This window comes from Leucoraja erinacea, chromosome 40, assembly GCF_028641065.1.
Source record: "Leucoraja erinacea ecotype New England chromosome 40, Leri_hhj_1, whole genome shotgun sequence".
NCBI lineage: Eukaryota > Metazoa > Chordata > Chondrichthyes > Rajiformes > Rajidae > Leucoraja > Leucoraja erinaceus.
This window is the reverse complement of record NC_073416.1, coordinates 2,926,539-2,942,610: the sequence shown is the minus strand read 5'-3', so window position 1 is coordinate 2,942,610 and position 16,072 is coordinate 2,926,539. Positions and strand designations below refer to the sequence as shown.

The 16,072-nt window shown below is 48.8% G+C and overlaps 1 protein-coding gene across 2 annotated transcripts in view; it reads left to right on the top strand.

Annotated features, from left to right (window-relative positions):
- The first annotated feature begins 9,661 nt into the window (after positions 1 to 9,661).
- Positions 9,662 to 16,072, top strand: part of slc26a10 (solute carrier family 26 member 10) — a 37,304-nt gene continuing 30,893 nt past the window's right edge. The window contains exons 1-3 of one of the 2 annotated variants that reach the window (XM_055664347.1): positions 9,662 to 10,281; positions 13,416 to 13,526; positions 15,146 to 15,303. In XM_055664347.1, the coding sequence (XP_055520322.1) occupies positions 10,017 to 10,281; positions 13,416 to 13,526; positions 15,146 to 15,303 (534 nt within the window). In that variant the 5' untranslated portion in view covers positions 9,662 to 10,016. The remainder of the gene's footprint in view (positions 10,282 to 13,415; positions 13,527 to 15,145; positions 15,304 to 16,072) is intronic. The other variant, XM_055664348.1, reaches the window with a different exon arrangement.

Here is a 16,072-nt window from a genome sequence, read left to right as displayed (position 1 = left end):
TCCAACTGGCCAGCAGGGGAGGTTGCACTAATGAAGCCGGGGCGGCCATTTTGAAACAGGGACATTTCATCCACTTCAAGTCCAGTATTGCCACATGAAGGAAGGAACAGCAGATGCTGGCTGAAAGCATTTAGGACTGAGACGAGGAAAAAAACTTTCCACCCAACAGAGTTGTGAATCTGTGGAATTCTCTGCCACGGAAGGCAGTGGAGGCCGATTCGCTGGATGTTTTCAAGAGAGAGTTAGATCTAGCTCTGAGGGCCAACGGAATCAAGGGATATGGGGAGAAAGCAGGAACGGGGTACTGATTGGGGATGTTCAGCCATGATCACATTGAATGGCGGTGCAGGCTCGAAGGGCCGAATGGCCTCCTCCTGCACCTGCTTTCTATGTTTCTATTCTGGATTACACCGAAGATAGACACTAAATGCTAGAGTAACTCAGCGGGCCAGGCGGATTGAAGGAATGGGTGATGTTTCGGGTCGAGACCCTTCTTCAGACTGAGGATGGGTGACGTTTCGGGTCGAGACCCTTCTGGCATTGCTGGTCTGGTTTTCACAGCTAACAATGGCCCGTATCATCGTGACTTTTTTGCATAGCTTTCATTCATTTTTTCTACTGCATAATCTATCATTTTCCTTTCATCCCCCCCCCCCCCCCCCGACACTCAGTCTGAAGAAGGGTCTCGACCCGAAAACGTCACCCATTCCTTCTCTCCAGAGATGCTGCCTGTCCCGCTGAGTTACCCCAGCTTTTTGTGTCTATCTTCAGTTTAAACCAGCATCTGCAGTTCCTTCCTGCACACATTGCGTTCAATAAAACCTGTTTGGACTTTAGCCTTTTCTTTAACCATTTACTGCTCTATAATTCTTTAACTTAAAACTCACATATCATTAGGAGAAGGGGCGCCAATTCCAAGGGCAATGTGTCGCCCACCTTCAATTGCTCATGGCCTCAGTAGTTTGCAGCTGCCATTACAGGGCAGTTACACATCAAGCACAAAGCAGGCTAAAGAGGGAAGTAAAATATCTCAGCTCGTAAAATATATCAGTGACCTCGATGAGTTTCCGTTACAATCCAGTGGCCACCATTACGTTCTGGTTTAGTTTAGAGACACTGTGTGGAAACAGGCCCTTCAGCCCACCGAGTCCACGCAGATCCACCCCGTACACTAATTCTATCGGAGTCTTCTTCTTGTTACAAATGTTGACATCGCCATCATCGTCCGTCCTGTGAAGGACGCAAGCTTCCGGCGACAATCAGTGGGAGCCATCACTCATTGCAATAGATGACGGTGGTGGCAGAATTAGCTCAGGATACTTCCAGTCTCCAGCCCCACGATGTGGTCGCTTCTGCTAAGGGGCACTGTATCATAGGAAACATAGAAACATAGAAATAGGTGCAGGAGTAGAGGCCATTCGGCCCTTCGAGCCTGCACCATTCGCCATTCAATATGATCATGGCTGATCATCCAACTCAGTATCCCATCCCTGCCTTCTCTCCATACCCCCTGATCGCTTTAGCCACAAGGGCCACATCTAACTCCCTCTTAAATATAGCCAATGAACTGTGTGGCCTCAACTACCTTCTGTGGCAGAGAATTCCACAGATTCACCACTCTCTGTGTGAAACTCAGCGGGACAGGCAGCATCTCTGGAGAGAAGGAATGGGTGACGTTTCGGGTCGAGACCCTTCTTCAGGCAGTGTAACAGGCTCGGCAACAATGCATATTTTGAGGGGGAGCAATGAATGATGTTGACCCATTGTAAGATGCATGATTTGAATTGTTTAGTTCAGATTAGTTTAGTTTAGTTGGGCGATACAGTTTAGTTGGGCGAGCCAGGCCCACACTGACCAGCAATCACCCTGTGCACTAATTCTATCCTACACTCCAGGGACAATTTACAGAAGACAATTTACATACATACCTGCACATGTGGGAGGCAACTGGAGCACCCGGTGAAAAGTTACCCCCGTCACAGGCTACAAACTCTGTACAGACAGCACCCGTGGTCAGGATCGAACCCGGGACTCTGGCGCTGTGAGGCAGCAAACTACCGCTGCACCCTACTGATATGAGTTTTTGACCAAGCCTGGTTGGATTTGAAGAGATGGATCAATGGGTCTTGTCAAGCTGGAGAGGGCGCAGAGAAGATTTACGAGGGTCTGAAGAAGGGTTTCGTCCCGAAACGTTACCTATTTCCTTCGCTCCATAGATGCTGCTGCACCCGCTGAGTTTCTCCAGCATTTTTGTGTCCCTTCGATTTTCCAGCATCTGCAGTTCCTCCTTGAAGACTTACGAGGATGTTGTCGGGACTCGAGGGCCTGAGCTACAGGGCTCGGACTTTATTCCCTGGGAGGATGAGGGGGTGATCTCACGGAGATGCACAAGACCATGAGGGGAAATAGACAGGGTGAACGCACAGAGTCTTTTACCCAGAGTTGGGGAATCAAGAACCAGCTAATGTTAGAGGGGAAAGATTTCATAGGTGACCCGAGGACGTAACTCTTTTACACGGAGGGTGGTGGGTGTATGGAACGAGTGGTACGGGACTCCCTGAGGGGAGGCAGTTCAGGCTGGGGACTATCACAGCGTCTAAAAAACACTTGTACAGGTGCATGGATAGGACAGGTTTGGAGGGATAGGGTGGATGGATAGGACAGGTTTGGAGCCAAACGCAGGTAGGCCCTGGGACCGGCGTAGATGGGGCATGTTGGTCGGTGTGGGCAAGTTGGGCCGAAGGGCCCGTTTCCACGGCGACTAGCGCATGTTGTGGCTTTGACACATTGCATGAGGAACGCATTGATTTGCGAGCACAATGAATGCGGAGAAAGTCGCGTTCCCAAAAGGATTTCCTGTATATATTCCAATGAATAAAATATATTTTTATAACAAGAAAAAAAGTTGAAGTCAACTGTGGAAGGTCATCAGCTGGTGAAAGACGTGCTTTGGGGAAGGCCGTCTTTGCCGGCAGGGCGAGATGTCCGTCGGGGAATGTTGCCGCCTGGCCAGCTCCACACTGCGGCAGTACGTGCTGAGGGACGCACTGAAGCCTCGTGCAAACAACGCCAAGGACCACAGTCTAGTGTCCTGTCACCTCTCCACACTGCAGGAGTACTGTGCCCTCTGTGCAGGAAGGAACTGCAGATGCTGGTTTAAACCGAGATGAGGAGAACTTTTTTCACACAGAGAGTGGTGAATCTCTGGAACTCTCTGCCACAGAAGGTAGTTGAGGCCAGTTCATTGGCTATATTTAAGAGGGAGTTAGATGTGGCCCTTGTGGCCAAGGGGATCAGAGGGTATGGAGAGAAGGCAGGTACGGGATACTGAGTTGATGATCAGCCATGATCATATTGAATGGCGGTGCAGGCTCGAAGGGCCGAATGGCCTACTCCTGCACCTAATTTCTATGTTTCTATGTTTCTAAACCGAAGAGAGACACAAAGTGCTGGAGTAACTCAGCGGGACAGGCAGCGTCTCTGGCGAGAAGGAACGGGTGCCGTTTCGGGTCGAGACCCGTTCTTCAGACCTTCACGAAACGTCAGCCATCCCTTCTCTCCAGAGATGTTGCCCGTCCCGCTGAGTTACTCCAGTTTTTGTGTCTATCTTTGGGTTAAACCGGCATCTGTAGTTCCTTGCGACATGGAACAGTACGGGGCAGGAAAAGGCCCTTTGGCCCACAATGTTCGTGCCAAACATGATGCCAAGTTCATTCTTATCGACAGGCACCTAATACACATTCCTTCATTGCCTGCATATCCATGTGCCTATCCAAAAGTGGCACTATCGTATCTGCCACAAACACCACCTCTGGGAGCATGTTCCAAGCACCCATCATCACTCTGCATTAAAAAATACTTTCCCTGTACTTTCTCCTCTCATCGTAAAGCTATACCCTCTAGTGTTTGACCCTAAGAGAAAGTTTGTGACAGCCTACCCTCTCTCTGCCTCTCATGAGATTATATACTTAGAGTCATAGAGTGATACAGTGTGGTACAGAGAAGGCAGGGATGGGATACTGAGTTGGATGATCAGCCATGATCATATTAAATGACGGTGCAGGCTCGAAGGGCCGAATGGCCTCTACTCCTGCACCTATTTTCTATGTTTCTATGTTTCTATGAAACAGGCTCTTCGGCCCAACTTGCCAACATGTCCCATCTACACTATTCCCACCTGCCTGCGCTTGGTCCATATCCCTCCAAACCTGTCCCCATCCATGTACCCGTCTAACTGTTTCTTAAACGTTGGGATAGACCAGCCATGATTGAATGGCGGAGTAGACCTGATGGGCCAAAGGGCCTAATTCTACTCCTATCACTTATGACTTTGGAATCTCGGAGCTTAAGGGGAGACCTAACTCTCCGTGTATAAAATGATGAGAAGCATCGATATGGTAGACATTCAGAACCTCTTCCCCCAGGATGGAAATGTCAAAGACCAGGTGTGAAGGGGAACGTTTAGAGGAGGTGTGTAGGACAGGGTTTTTTTTTAAAACACAGAGACCTGTATTTATTTATTTGTGTTTTAAATTATTTTTTTAATTTTTTTTTTTTTTTTTTTTTTTTTAATTTTATTAGAAGTTAATACAGCACAAAACAGTACAGTGGAACCTAATTTTAGGTGCCAACTATGTAATACCGTAATCCATTCTATGTACAACCTCTAGTTTTATGTTATGAGAAGGAAGTAAGCAAGACAAGAAAAAGAAAACAATAGAAAGAGGAAAAAGTGGAAAAATAGATGGTAGAGAGTAGAAAAACGTGAAGTGTGTATATAAAAAATAAAAAAGGAAGAGAGAAAGTGGAAAGTAGAAATAGAAGAGAAGGCCCCTTAAAAGAGAATTTTTCAAATCTGTATTCGGAGATGTAGATCTATCCGTGTCATGAACTGAAATCAGCAATCCTTACGGTACCGCTGCATCACATGATTCCAAAAAGTCGATGAAAGGAGACCAACTCCTTAAGAATTGGTCATATTTATCTATTAGTCGGAGTCTCATTTCTTCAAGGCGTGCTATGTCCATCATATTCCCAATCCACATTTTAACAGTTGGTATGGTTGTATTTTTCCAAAATTTAAGTATCAATTTCTTTCCAATTATTAACCCATAATTAAAAAAAACATTTTGATCTTTATTTAAATTGGTATCTTCTCCTATTATTCCAAATATAATCCATTCCGTTTTGGGTTCTATTCTTGACTTGAAAAGCTTTGTAAATATATCAAATATATCACTCCAAAATTTATTCAACTTTGTACATGTTTTTTTTTAATTTACAACCTGCTTTTATTCAAGCAAGCAAACATACATAGTATCACGATCAAAGACAGTTTATGAAGCAACAGGTATCAAATTAGAATATCATTACAATATACGCTTGAACCCCCCACCGCGGCGACCAGCGTTCACGGAAGGCCTCCAGAGTCCCCGTGGACACCGCGTGTTCCTCCTCCATGGACTCGCGGGCGCGGACCTTGGCCCGGAAGCGGCGCAGGCAGCCGACCCCGGTGCGACCATCGACTACCCGCTTCCTGAAATGGCCGCCTTTTTTTTTGTATCAAAAATAATTTATCCGATTACGAAGAGCGTGAATCCAAAAAACCGTGGTGACATATTACAAAATCACCAAATGATTCAGATTCTAAGCACCAAACTGCTATGTTACGAATATACTAAATAACTACCATACACTATGTCCCACTCTAACACCACCCGAGCCCAGACGTAACCCCGGGAAAACAGCCGGATCGCCGGATGGGCGGGCAGCCGGATCGGACAAAGCCATCTTCCGCCTGGTGCCGTGACTCGCGGATGGTCAGCTTGGCCAGGACGCTGAGATGTGTGGGAGCCTGCATCTTGCTGCCAGGGTTGGTGGTGGATATCAGTCTATCGAATCTTGGCTCCTGCTATCCCTCTGTTCCATTTGACATTGTTATGGGACATTGATTCATGTGCAAAGTGTGTTTATGCCCGGCATCTATCGGTCGCTGGTTTCGGTGTTCCTGGAAGAAATGATGACATAGTTTCGTTGTGTTTGTGACCTGACCTGTTCCACAATACTCTTGAAAGCAGAAACATAGAAACATAGAAAATAGGTGCAGGAGTGGAGGCCATTCGGCCCTTCGAGCCTGCACCGCCATTCAATGTGATCATGGCTGATCATCCAACTCAGTATCCCATCCCTGCCTTCTCTCCATACACCCTGATCCCTTTAGCCACAAGGGCCACATCTAACTCCCTCTTAAATATAGCCAATGAACTGTGTGGCCTCAACTACTTTCTGTGGCAGAGAGTTCCACAGATTCACCACTCTCTGTGTGTGAAAAAAAATGTTTTTCTCATCTCGGTCCTAAAAGATTTCCCCCTTATCCTTAAACTGTGTGACCCCTTGTCCTGGACTTCCCCAACATCGGGAACAATCTTCCTGCATCTAGCCTGTCCAACCTCTTAAGAATTTTGTAAGTTTCTATAAGATCCCCCCTCAATCGTCTAAATTCTAGCGAGTACAAGCCGAGTCTATCCAGTCTTTCTTCATATGAAAGTCCTGCTGCCCAACATGACAGGAATAGTCGCTGGAGGAGGTTGAGTGGGTGGGGTTAGAGTTCAAGTCAAAGTCTTCAACCCTGGTGCTGTTGACCTACACTGATTCACCAAGTCGAGTGGAATTCCTGGGATCAGCGATCCATCTCCCTGGTTACTTTTCCCGAGGCAGCTCAACTCGAAGAACTGTCGCTTCCTGCCTGACCAAGTATCCAAGTTAACCACTAAAAGCCCTTCTCAGCCAAACCTCCTGGAACCAAAGTACAAAGCTGGCCAGAGATGGGCACCATGCCAAGACAACATAGAAACACAGAACAATAGGTGCGGGAGGAGGCCATTCGGCCCTTCGATCCAGCACCGCCATTCAATGTGATCATGGCTGATCATCCACAATCAGTACCCCCATTCCTGCTTATCCCCCCATATCCCTTGATTTCTTTATCTAAATCTCGGTATAGCTTGGCCTCTTTCAAGCGACGTCCTTATATGTTGCCGGAGAGAAGGAAAATTCTTCATGGGAATGGGAATGGAGAAGGGATAGTCCAACGCGGAGACGAAAGGTCATCAAAACATTGTTGGGTGCTTGGAAAATTGGGTTGGATTTGACGAGAATGGGAAGGGGAATAGGCGCAGGGGATTGGGTGGGGGCTAGGATACTGATGGGATTACTTTGTCAGCATGGGCTGAAGGGCCTTCTTCAATGTCATAGAGTCTTACAGCCTGGAAACAGGCCCTTCGGCCCAACTTGCTCACGCCGACCAACATGCCCCATCTACACTAGTCCCACCTGCCTGCATTTGGACCATATCCCTCTAAACCTGTCCTATCCATGTACCTTAAACATTGGGATAGTCCCAGCCTTAACTACCTCCTCCGACAGCTCGTTCCATACACCCACCATCCTCTGTGTGAAAAGGTCACCCCTCAGATTCCTATTAAATCTTTTCCCCTTCACCTTAAACCGACCTCTTCTGGTTCTCGATTTCCCCCACTCTGGACAAGAGACTCTGTGCCGGTCTGCATTGGCAAGTCAGACTGAAGAAGGATCTCGAACTGAAACGTCACCTATTCCTTTTCTCCCGAGATGCTGCCTGTCCCTCTGAGTTCCTCCAGCATTTTGTGTCTCTCTCTGGCAGTTCCTTGCTGCTCATTGTGGGTTTAATCCCATAAGCCCATAAGAAACTTACAAAATTCTTAAGGGGTTGGACAGGCTAGATGCAGGAAGATTGCTCCCGATGTTGGGGAAGTCCAGGACAAGGGGTCACAGCTTAAGGATAAGGGGGAAATCCTTTAAAACCGAGATGAGAAGAACTTTTTTCACACAGAGAGTGGTGAATCTCTGGAACTCTCTGCCACAGAGGGTAGTTGAGGCCAGTTCATTGGCTATATTTAAGAGGGAGTTAGATGTGGCCCTTGTGGCTAAGGGGATCAGGGGGTATGGAGAGAAGGCAGGTACGGGATACTGAGTTGGATGATCAGCCATGATCATATTGAATGGCGGTGCAGGCTCGAAGGGCCGAATGGCCTACTCCTGCACCTAATTTCTATGTTTCTATGTTTCAAAACCAGTCTTAAAATCAGGAGTGGCTTGTGTTGGTATAACACATTGAACCAAAGTCCCACGTCCCACCTCGCATGCCCTGGAAAACCCCATGGGATTCTCGAGGGTCCATTTGCTCCCCGATACAAGCATTGGACTGAGCCTGAGTCTGCGTTAGTAAGAGATGTCTACCAGGTGTCTGCCTTCAGCCCACAGTGTCTGTGCCGGAAATTTGGGTGAAACTAAGCCAGGATTCTGGAGACACATCGTTCAAATCCCATCATGCCAACCCATGAGATCAAGTGTTTCATTATTATATGTCCCCAAGAAGGGAAAAAAGGAAATAGTTTCATAGAAACATAGAAATTAGGTGCAGGAGTAGAGGCCATTCGGCCCTTCGAGCCTGCACCATTCGCCAATCAATATGATCATGGCTGATCATCCAACTCAGTATCCTGTACCTGCCTTCTCTCCATACCCCCTGATCCCTTTAGCCACAAGGGCCACATCTAACTCCCTCTTAAATATAGCCAATGAACTGTGGCCTCAACTACCCTCTGTGGCAGAGAGTTCCAGAGATTCACCACTCTCTGTGTGAAAAAAGTTCTTCTCATCTCGGTTTTAAAGGATTTCCCCCTTATCCTTAAGCTGTGGCCCCTTGTCCTGGACTTCCCCAACATCGGGAACAATCTTCCTGCATCTAGCCTGTCCAACCCCTTAAAAATTTTGTAAGTTTCTATAAGATCCCCTCTCAATCTCCTAAATTCTAGAGAGTATAAACCAAGTCTATCCAGTCTTTCTTCATAAGACAGTCCTGACATCCCAGGAAACAGTCTGGTGAACCTTCTCTGCACTCCCACTATGGCAATAATGTCCTTCCTCAGATTTCGTTTAGTTTAGAGATACAACGTGGAAACGGGCCATTCGGCCCACCGAGTCCGTGTCGACCAGCGATCACCCCGCTCATTCACACCATCCTACACACACTGGGGACAATTTACAATCTTTTACCGAAGCCAATTCACCTCCAAACCTGAACGTCCTTTGGAGTGTGGGAGGAAACTGGAGCACCCGGAGAAAACCCACGCAGTCACAGGGAGAAACATAGAAACATAGGCAATAGGGGCAGGAGGCGGCCATTCGGCCCTTCGAGCCAGCACCGCCATTCATTGTGATCATGGCTGATCGTCCCCAATCAATAACCCGTGCCTGCCTTCTCCCCATATCCCTTGACTCCACTAGCCCCTAGAGCTCTATCCAACTCTCTCTTAAATCCATCCAGTGATTTGGCCTCCACTGCCCTCTGCGGCAGGGAATTCCACAAATTCACAACTCTCTGTGCGAAAAAGTTTTTTCTCACCCCAGTCTTAAATGGCCTCCCCTTTATTCTAAGACTGTGTGTGTGGCCCCTGGTTCTGGAGTCGCCCAACATTGGGAACATTTTTTCCTGTGTCTAGCTTGTCCAGTCCTTTTATAATTTTATATGTCTCTATAAGAAGCTCCCCCTCCCCTCCCCTCCCCTCATCCTTCTAAAATGAAGGAGAGGAGGTAGAAATGTTGCAATTGGCTGGAGACAGCGATGTCAGTCATTGAAGCGAGGGCCAGTTAAATCTGCCCAGCCCAACACACACCTGTCTTTACTGAAGCCGGGTGTTTAGGACAGGTACTGAGAGAAGTAGGGACACACACACACACACACACTGTCTGGTCAGGAGCTCCAGTCGCCGCGTCGGGAATGTTATGAATGACAAACGCCTTCAGGAAATCTCTGTCTTTGTGTTTCGCTCCCTGCGTTTCTCTAGGGGTTGGGAGAGGGACAGGAAGAGGCGCAGAGGCACACTGACTCCGGACAAGCTCGGAGCCCACTCGCTTCTCGACTTTGCTTGTAGACACACACACACGCACACGCGGCAGCAGCAGCAGGAGCAAGGATGAGCGGAGTGGCGATCTACCGCTCAGTCTACACAGAGGAGCAGTTCGCCCGGCGCTTCGGAGGCTCCAGGGCGGAGGAGAAGGTGAGCCCGGGGCTGCAGGAGGTGGCCAGGAGGAGATGCCTCTGCTCCGGCAACGCCGCCAAACGCTTCTGGACCAAGCGGCTGCCCTTCCTCACCTGGCTCCCGAGGTACAAGCTCCGGCGCTGGCTCATTGGAGACATCATCGCGGGACTGACAGTGGGAATCATCCACATCCCACAAGGTAGTCTCTTAACCTCTAACCATTAACCCTCCTCATTCAGGGGCGCTTCTGCCAGTGTAGCGAAACTTAGCGAAAGGCTTGGATAGAGTCTAAGATGGACCCCTAAGATAGAGTCTAAGATAGAGTCTTGGATGTGGAGAAACATAGAAATTAGGTGCAGGAGTAGAGGCCATTCGGCCCTTCGAGCCTGCACCATTCGCCATTCAATATGATCATGACTGATCATCCAACTCAGTATCCCGTACCTGCCTTCTCTCCATACCCCCTGATCCCCTTAGCCACAAGGGCCACATCTAACTCCCTCTTAAATATAGCCAATGAACTGTGGCCTCAACTACCCTCTGTGGCAGAGAGTTCCACAGATTCACCACTCTCTGTGTGAAAAAAGTTCTTCTCATCTCGGTTTTAAAGGATTTCCCCCTTATCCTTAAGCTGTGACCCCTTGTCCTGGACTTCCCCAACATCGGGAACAATCTTCCTGCATCTAGCCTGTCCAACCCCTTAAGAATTTTGTAAGTTTCTACAAGATCCCCTCTCAATCTCCTGAGGGAGGTCTGAGTGGTCTAAAGAAGGGTTTCGGCACGAAACGTTGCCTATTTCCTTCGCTCCATAGATGCTGCTGCACCTGCTGAGTTTCTCCAGCACTTTTGTGAACCTGTGGATGTGGAGAGGATGTTTCCACTAGTGGGAGAGTCTAGGACCAGAGGGCACAGCCTCAGGATTAAAGGATGCTCTTTTAGGAAGGAGATGAGGAGGAATTTCTTTAGTCAGAGGGTGGTGAATCTGTGGGATTCATTGCCACAGACGGCTGTGGAGGCCACAAGTCAGTGGATAGCTCTAAGGCTGAGATAGATAGATTATAGAAACATAGAAAATAGGTGCAGGAGGAGGCCATTCGACCCGTCGAGCCAGCACCGCCATTCATTGTGATCATGGCTGATCGTCCCCAATCAATAACCCGTGCCTGCCTTCTCCCCATATCCCTCGACTCCACTAGCCCCCAGAGCTCTATCTAACTCTCTCTTAAATCCATCCAGTGATTTGGCCTCCACTGCCCTCTGTGGCAGGGAATTCCACAAATATTTTAGATATTAAGATTTTTAGTTAAGATTAATAGTGCGGGTGTCAGAGGTTATGGGGAGAAGGCAGGAGAATGGGGTTGGGAGGGAGAGATAGATAGATCAGCCACGATTGAATGGCGGAGTAGACTTGATGGGGCCGAATGGCCTAATTCTGCTCCTATCACTTATGAACTTAAGACTGCCCTACGGTCCAGAGCACAGGAGAATAGCAAAGATGTGGAATTGGCCGGTGGGTATTTGAGGGTGGGTTGGATAAATGGGAGCGGGAGGTGGGGATGGTAGGAGTGGTCGAGAGAGAGGAGGGTGGGAGTGGGATCGGTTGTAGCATCAACGCAAACGTGGAGCTGCAGGGCCTCCCAATGTGAACGCCAGTCTCATTGCAAGTGTGGTCAACATGAACAGTGCAACAGGAGTGTTCATCTAGGGACATATAACATTATAAAAGGACTGGACAAGCTAGATGCCGGAAAAATGTTCCCAATGTTGGGCGAGTCCAGAACCAGGGGCCACACACAGTCTTAGGATAAAGGGGAGGCCATTTAAGACTGAGGTGAGAAAAAACTTTTTCACCCAGAGAGTTGTGAATTTGTGGAATTCCCTGCCATGGAGGGCAGTGGAGGCCAAATCACTGGATGGATTTAAGAGAGAGTTAGATAGAGCTCTAGGGGCTAGTGGAGTCTAGCGATATGGGGAGAAGGCAGGCACGGGTTATTGATAGGGGACGATCAGCCATGATCACAATGAATGGCGGTGCTGGCTCGAAGGGCCGAATGGCCTACTCCTGCACCTATTTTCTATGTTTCTATATTTCTATGGACCCTTCAAGATTATGTCACTGGGAATAGTGACCACAGGATTCGTAGGTCATGGGAGCATTTTGGACAGGTACATAGATAGGAGAGATATGGACCAAATGCAGGCAGGTGGGAATGTTGTAGATGGGACATGCTGGTCAGCATTGGCAAGTGGCAATGGCCCAATTCTGCTCTTATAAGTTTAGTTTAGTTTAGAGACACAGTGCGGAAACAGGCCCTTCGGCCCACCGAGCCTATGCCGACCAGCGATCCCCACACATTAATACCATCCTACACACACACTAGGGCCATTTTTTTAAAACATTTATACCAAACCAATTAACCTACAAACCCGCACGTCTTTGGAGTGTGGGAGGAAACCGATGATCCCGGAGAAAACCCACGCAGGGGAGAACGTGCAAACTCCGTACAGACAGCACCCGTAGTCGGGATGGAACCCGGGTCTCTGGCGCTGTGACGCAGCAACTCTACCGCTGCGCCACCGTGATGCCCTAATTTATAACTTATAAACACATCACAACAGAACCTTTACACTAAAGATCATCAATGTCATGTTCCCTTATATATGAACAGAAAATCCAAGCAAATAAATACATTGAGGAGAGTTGTGGATGAAGCCCAGTTCATCACACAGACCAGACTCCACCCAATCCACCCCAACTGCACCACACTGCCTCGGGGAAAGCAGTGGACTCGATGGGCTGAAGGGCCTGTTTCCGCGTTGTACCTCTAAATCGTTTTTCCCCTGCTGTTATCAGACTACTGAACCAGATTTAGAGTTGACAGGTGCCGCACGTCTTTGGAATGTGGGGGAAGACCGAAGCACCCGGAGAAATCCCACGGGGAGAACGTGCAAACTCCGTACAGACAGCTCCCGTAGTCGGGATGGAATCCGGGTCCCTGGCGCTGTGAGGCAGCAACTAATAATATAATAATAATAATCTTATATTTATATAGCACATTTTTAGTCAACTTGCATTGACCCCAAAGTGCTTCACATAATTACATTACATTTACACACAGGCAAAGGTGGGTGAAGTGTCTTGCCCCAAGGACACAACGACAGTATGCACTCCAAGCGGGATTCGAACCGGCTACCTTCCGGTCGCCAGCCGAACACTTAGCCCATTGCGCCACCTGTCGTCCCACAACTCTACCGCTGCGCCACCGTGCCCGCCCGTGAATGGGTTGCGTTCAATAATTATCTCCTCCCTTGTTTTTTTTTTCTTCTTCCCAGGAATGTCCTTTGCTCTGCTGACCTCTGTGGCTCCAATTTATGGACTCTACACCTCATTCTTCCCGGTGGCGCTGTACATGCTGTTTGGAACGGGAAGGCACGTGTCCACAGGTGTAGTACCCGCGCTGTCTATAGTGTCTTGTAGGGATGGTCGCAAAACTGACCTTCGGGCCTGTCCCACTTGGGCGTGTACAAAATCTTCACCGCAACCTGCGTGACGCGCAATTGACGCCCAAGTGGGACACAGCAGCACGTCACGGAGTGGAAGAGAGAGTTTTCAAGCTAGAGTTAGATTTAGCTCTTAGGGCTAAAGGATTCGGGGGATATGGAGAGAAAGCAGGAACGGGGTACTGATTGTGGATGATCAGCCATGATCATATTGAATGGCGGTGCTTGATCTAATGGCCAAATGGCCTCTACTCCTGCACCTGTTTTCTATGTTTCTATGTAGAAACAAGGAACTGCAGGTATTGGTTCGCAAAAAAAGTGCTGGAGTAACTTAGCGGGTCAGGCAGCATCTCTGGAGAACATGGGTAGGTGATGTTTCGGGTTGGGACTTGAAATTGGGGAATTCAATGTTCATACCATTGCTCAACCCTCTGAGTTACTCCAGCACTTTGTGTCCATCTTCGGTGCGAACCTGCACCTGCAGTTCCTTCCTACACAGTCTGAAGGAGGGTCCTGACCCGAAACGTGGCCCGTTCACTTTTCTCCACAAATGCAGCCTGGTGGCACGGTGGTGCAGCGGGTAGAGTTGCTGCCTCACAGCGCCAGAGACCCGGGTTCCATCCTGACTGCGGGCGCTGTCTGTACGGAGTTTGCCGACTGGATAGACTCTGCTTGTACTCGCTAGAATTTAGAAGATTGAGGGGGGGATCTTATAGAAACTTACAAACTTCTTAAGGGGTTGGACAGGCTAGATGCAGGAAGATTGTTCCCGATGTTGGGGAAGTCCAGAACAAGGGGTCACAGTTTAAGGATAAGGGGGAAATCCTTTAAGACCGAGATGAGAAAAACATTTTTTTCCCCACACAGAGAGTGGTGAATCTGTGGAATTCTCTGCCACAGAAGGTAGTTGAGGCCACAGTTCATTGACTATACTTAAGAGGGAGTTAGATGTGGCCCTTGTGGCTAAAGGGATCAGGGGGTATGGAGAGAAGGCAGGTGCAGGATACTGAGTTGGATGATCAGCCATGATCATATTGAATGGCGGTGCAGGCTCGAAGGGCCGAATGGCCTACTCCACCTATGTTCTATGTTTCTATTCTCACTGTGACCTGTGTGGGTTTTCCCCGGGTGCTCCGGTTTCCTCCCGGGGAAAACCCCAAAGATGTGCGGGTTTGGAGATTAATTGGCTTCGATTGTGAATCGTTTCGTAGTGTGTGTCGGATGGAACTATTAATGGGTGGTCGCTGGTCGGCGCGGACTTGATGGGCCGAAGGGCCAGTTTCCGCGCTGTATTTCCAAACGATGCTATCCTAAAGACCCACTGAGTTCCTTCAGCACCTTGTGTATTGTTCATGTGGGCATGTAAGCGCATGGTACGTGGTGACATAGGCAGTGACGCGCAGTCACGCGCGGCGCCACGGGATTTAGTGACGTACAAAATCTTTGCGCGCCACCGGCGTCTTACGCCAATGACTGCCAAGTGGGACAGGCGCTCGGTGACGAGCATTGGCGACCAAAGATTCATGTCTCCCCCCCCCCCCTCCTTGTCCTCCGCTTGCCAGGTACCTTTGCTGGGATTAGTTTGATGACCGGTTCCGTCGTGGAGCGCTTGGTGCCGCACCAGGTGGGATGGAACGCAACGAACCAGGAAGACCCGGAGCTGGAGAAGCAGCGAATCTCCGTGGCATCGGCCGTGACCTTCCTCTCTGGGCTTATGATGGTAGCTGCTCCAAACTCTCTTTCCATCCTCTCCCATGTGCTCAGTTCACGAGCTCTGGCAGGCGTAGAGTCGTATTTTGGGGGGATCTTATAGAAACTTACAAAATTCTTAAGGGGTTTAACATAGACATAGAAACATAGAAATTAGGTGCAGGAGTAGGCCATTTGGCCCTTCGAGCCTGCACCGCCATTCAATAGTTTGACAGGCTAGATGCAGGAAGATTGTTCCCTATGTTGGGGGAAGTACAGAACAAGGGGTCACACAGTTTAAGGATAAGAGGGAAATCCTTTAGGACCCAGATGAGAAAAACATTTTTTTTCACACACAGAGAGTGGTGAATCTGTGGAACTCTCTGCCACAGAAGGTAGTTGAGGCCACACAGTTCATTGGCTATATTTAAGAGGGAGTTAGATGTGGCCCTTGTGGCTAAAGGGATCAGGGGGTATGGAGAGAAGGCAGGTACAGGATACTGAGTTGGATGATCAGCCATGATCAATGGCGGTGCATGCTCGAAGGGCTGAATGGCCTACTCCTGCACCTATTTTCTATGTTTCTACAGAGCTGTACAGCACAGAAATAGGCCCTTCAGCCCACCTTGTCCATGGCCGACCAAATTGGCATATGCCTGTCCCATTTGCCTGTCCCGGTGTCTTTTAAACAATAGACAATAGGTGCAGGAGCAGGCCATTCGGCCCTTCGAGCCAGCACCGCCATTCACTGTGATCATGGCTGATCATCCCCAATCAGTACCCCGTTCCTGCCCTCTCCC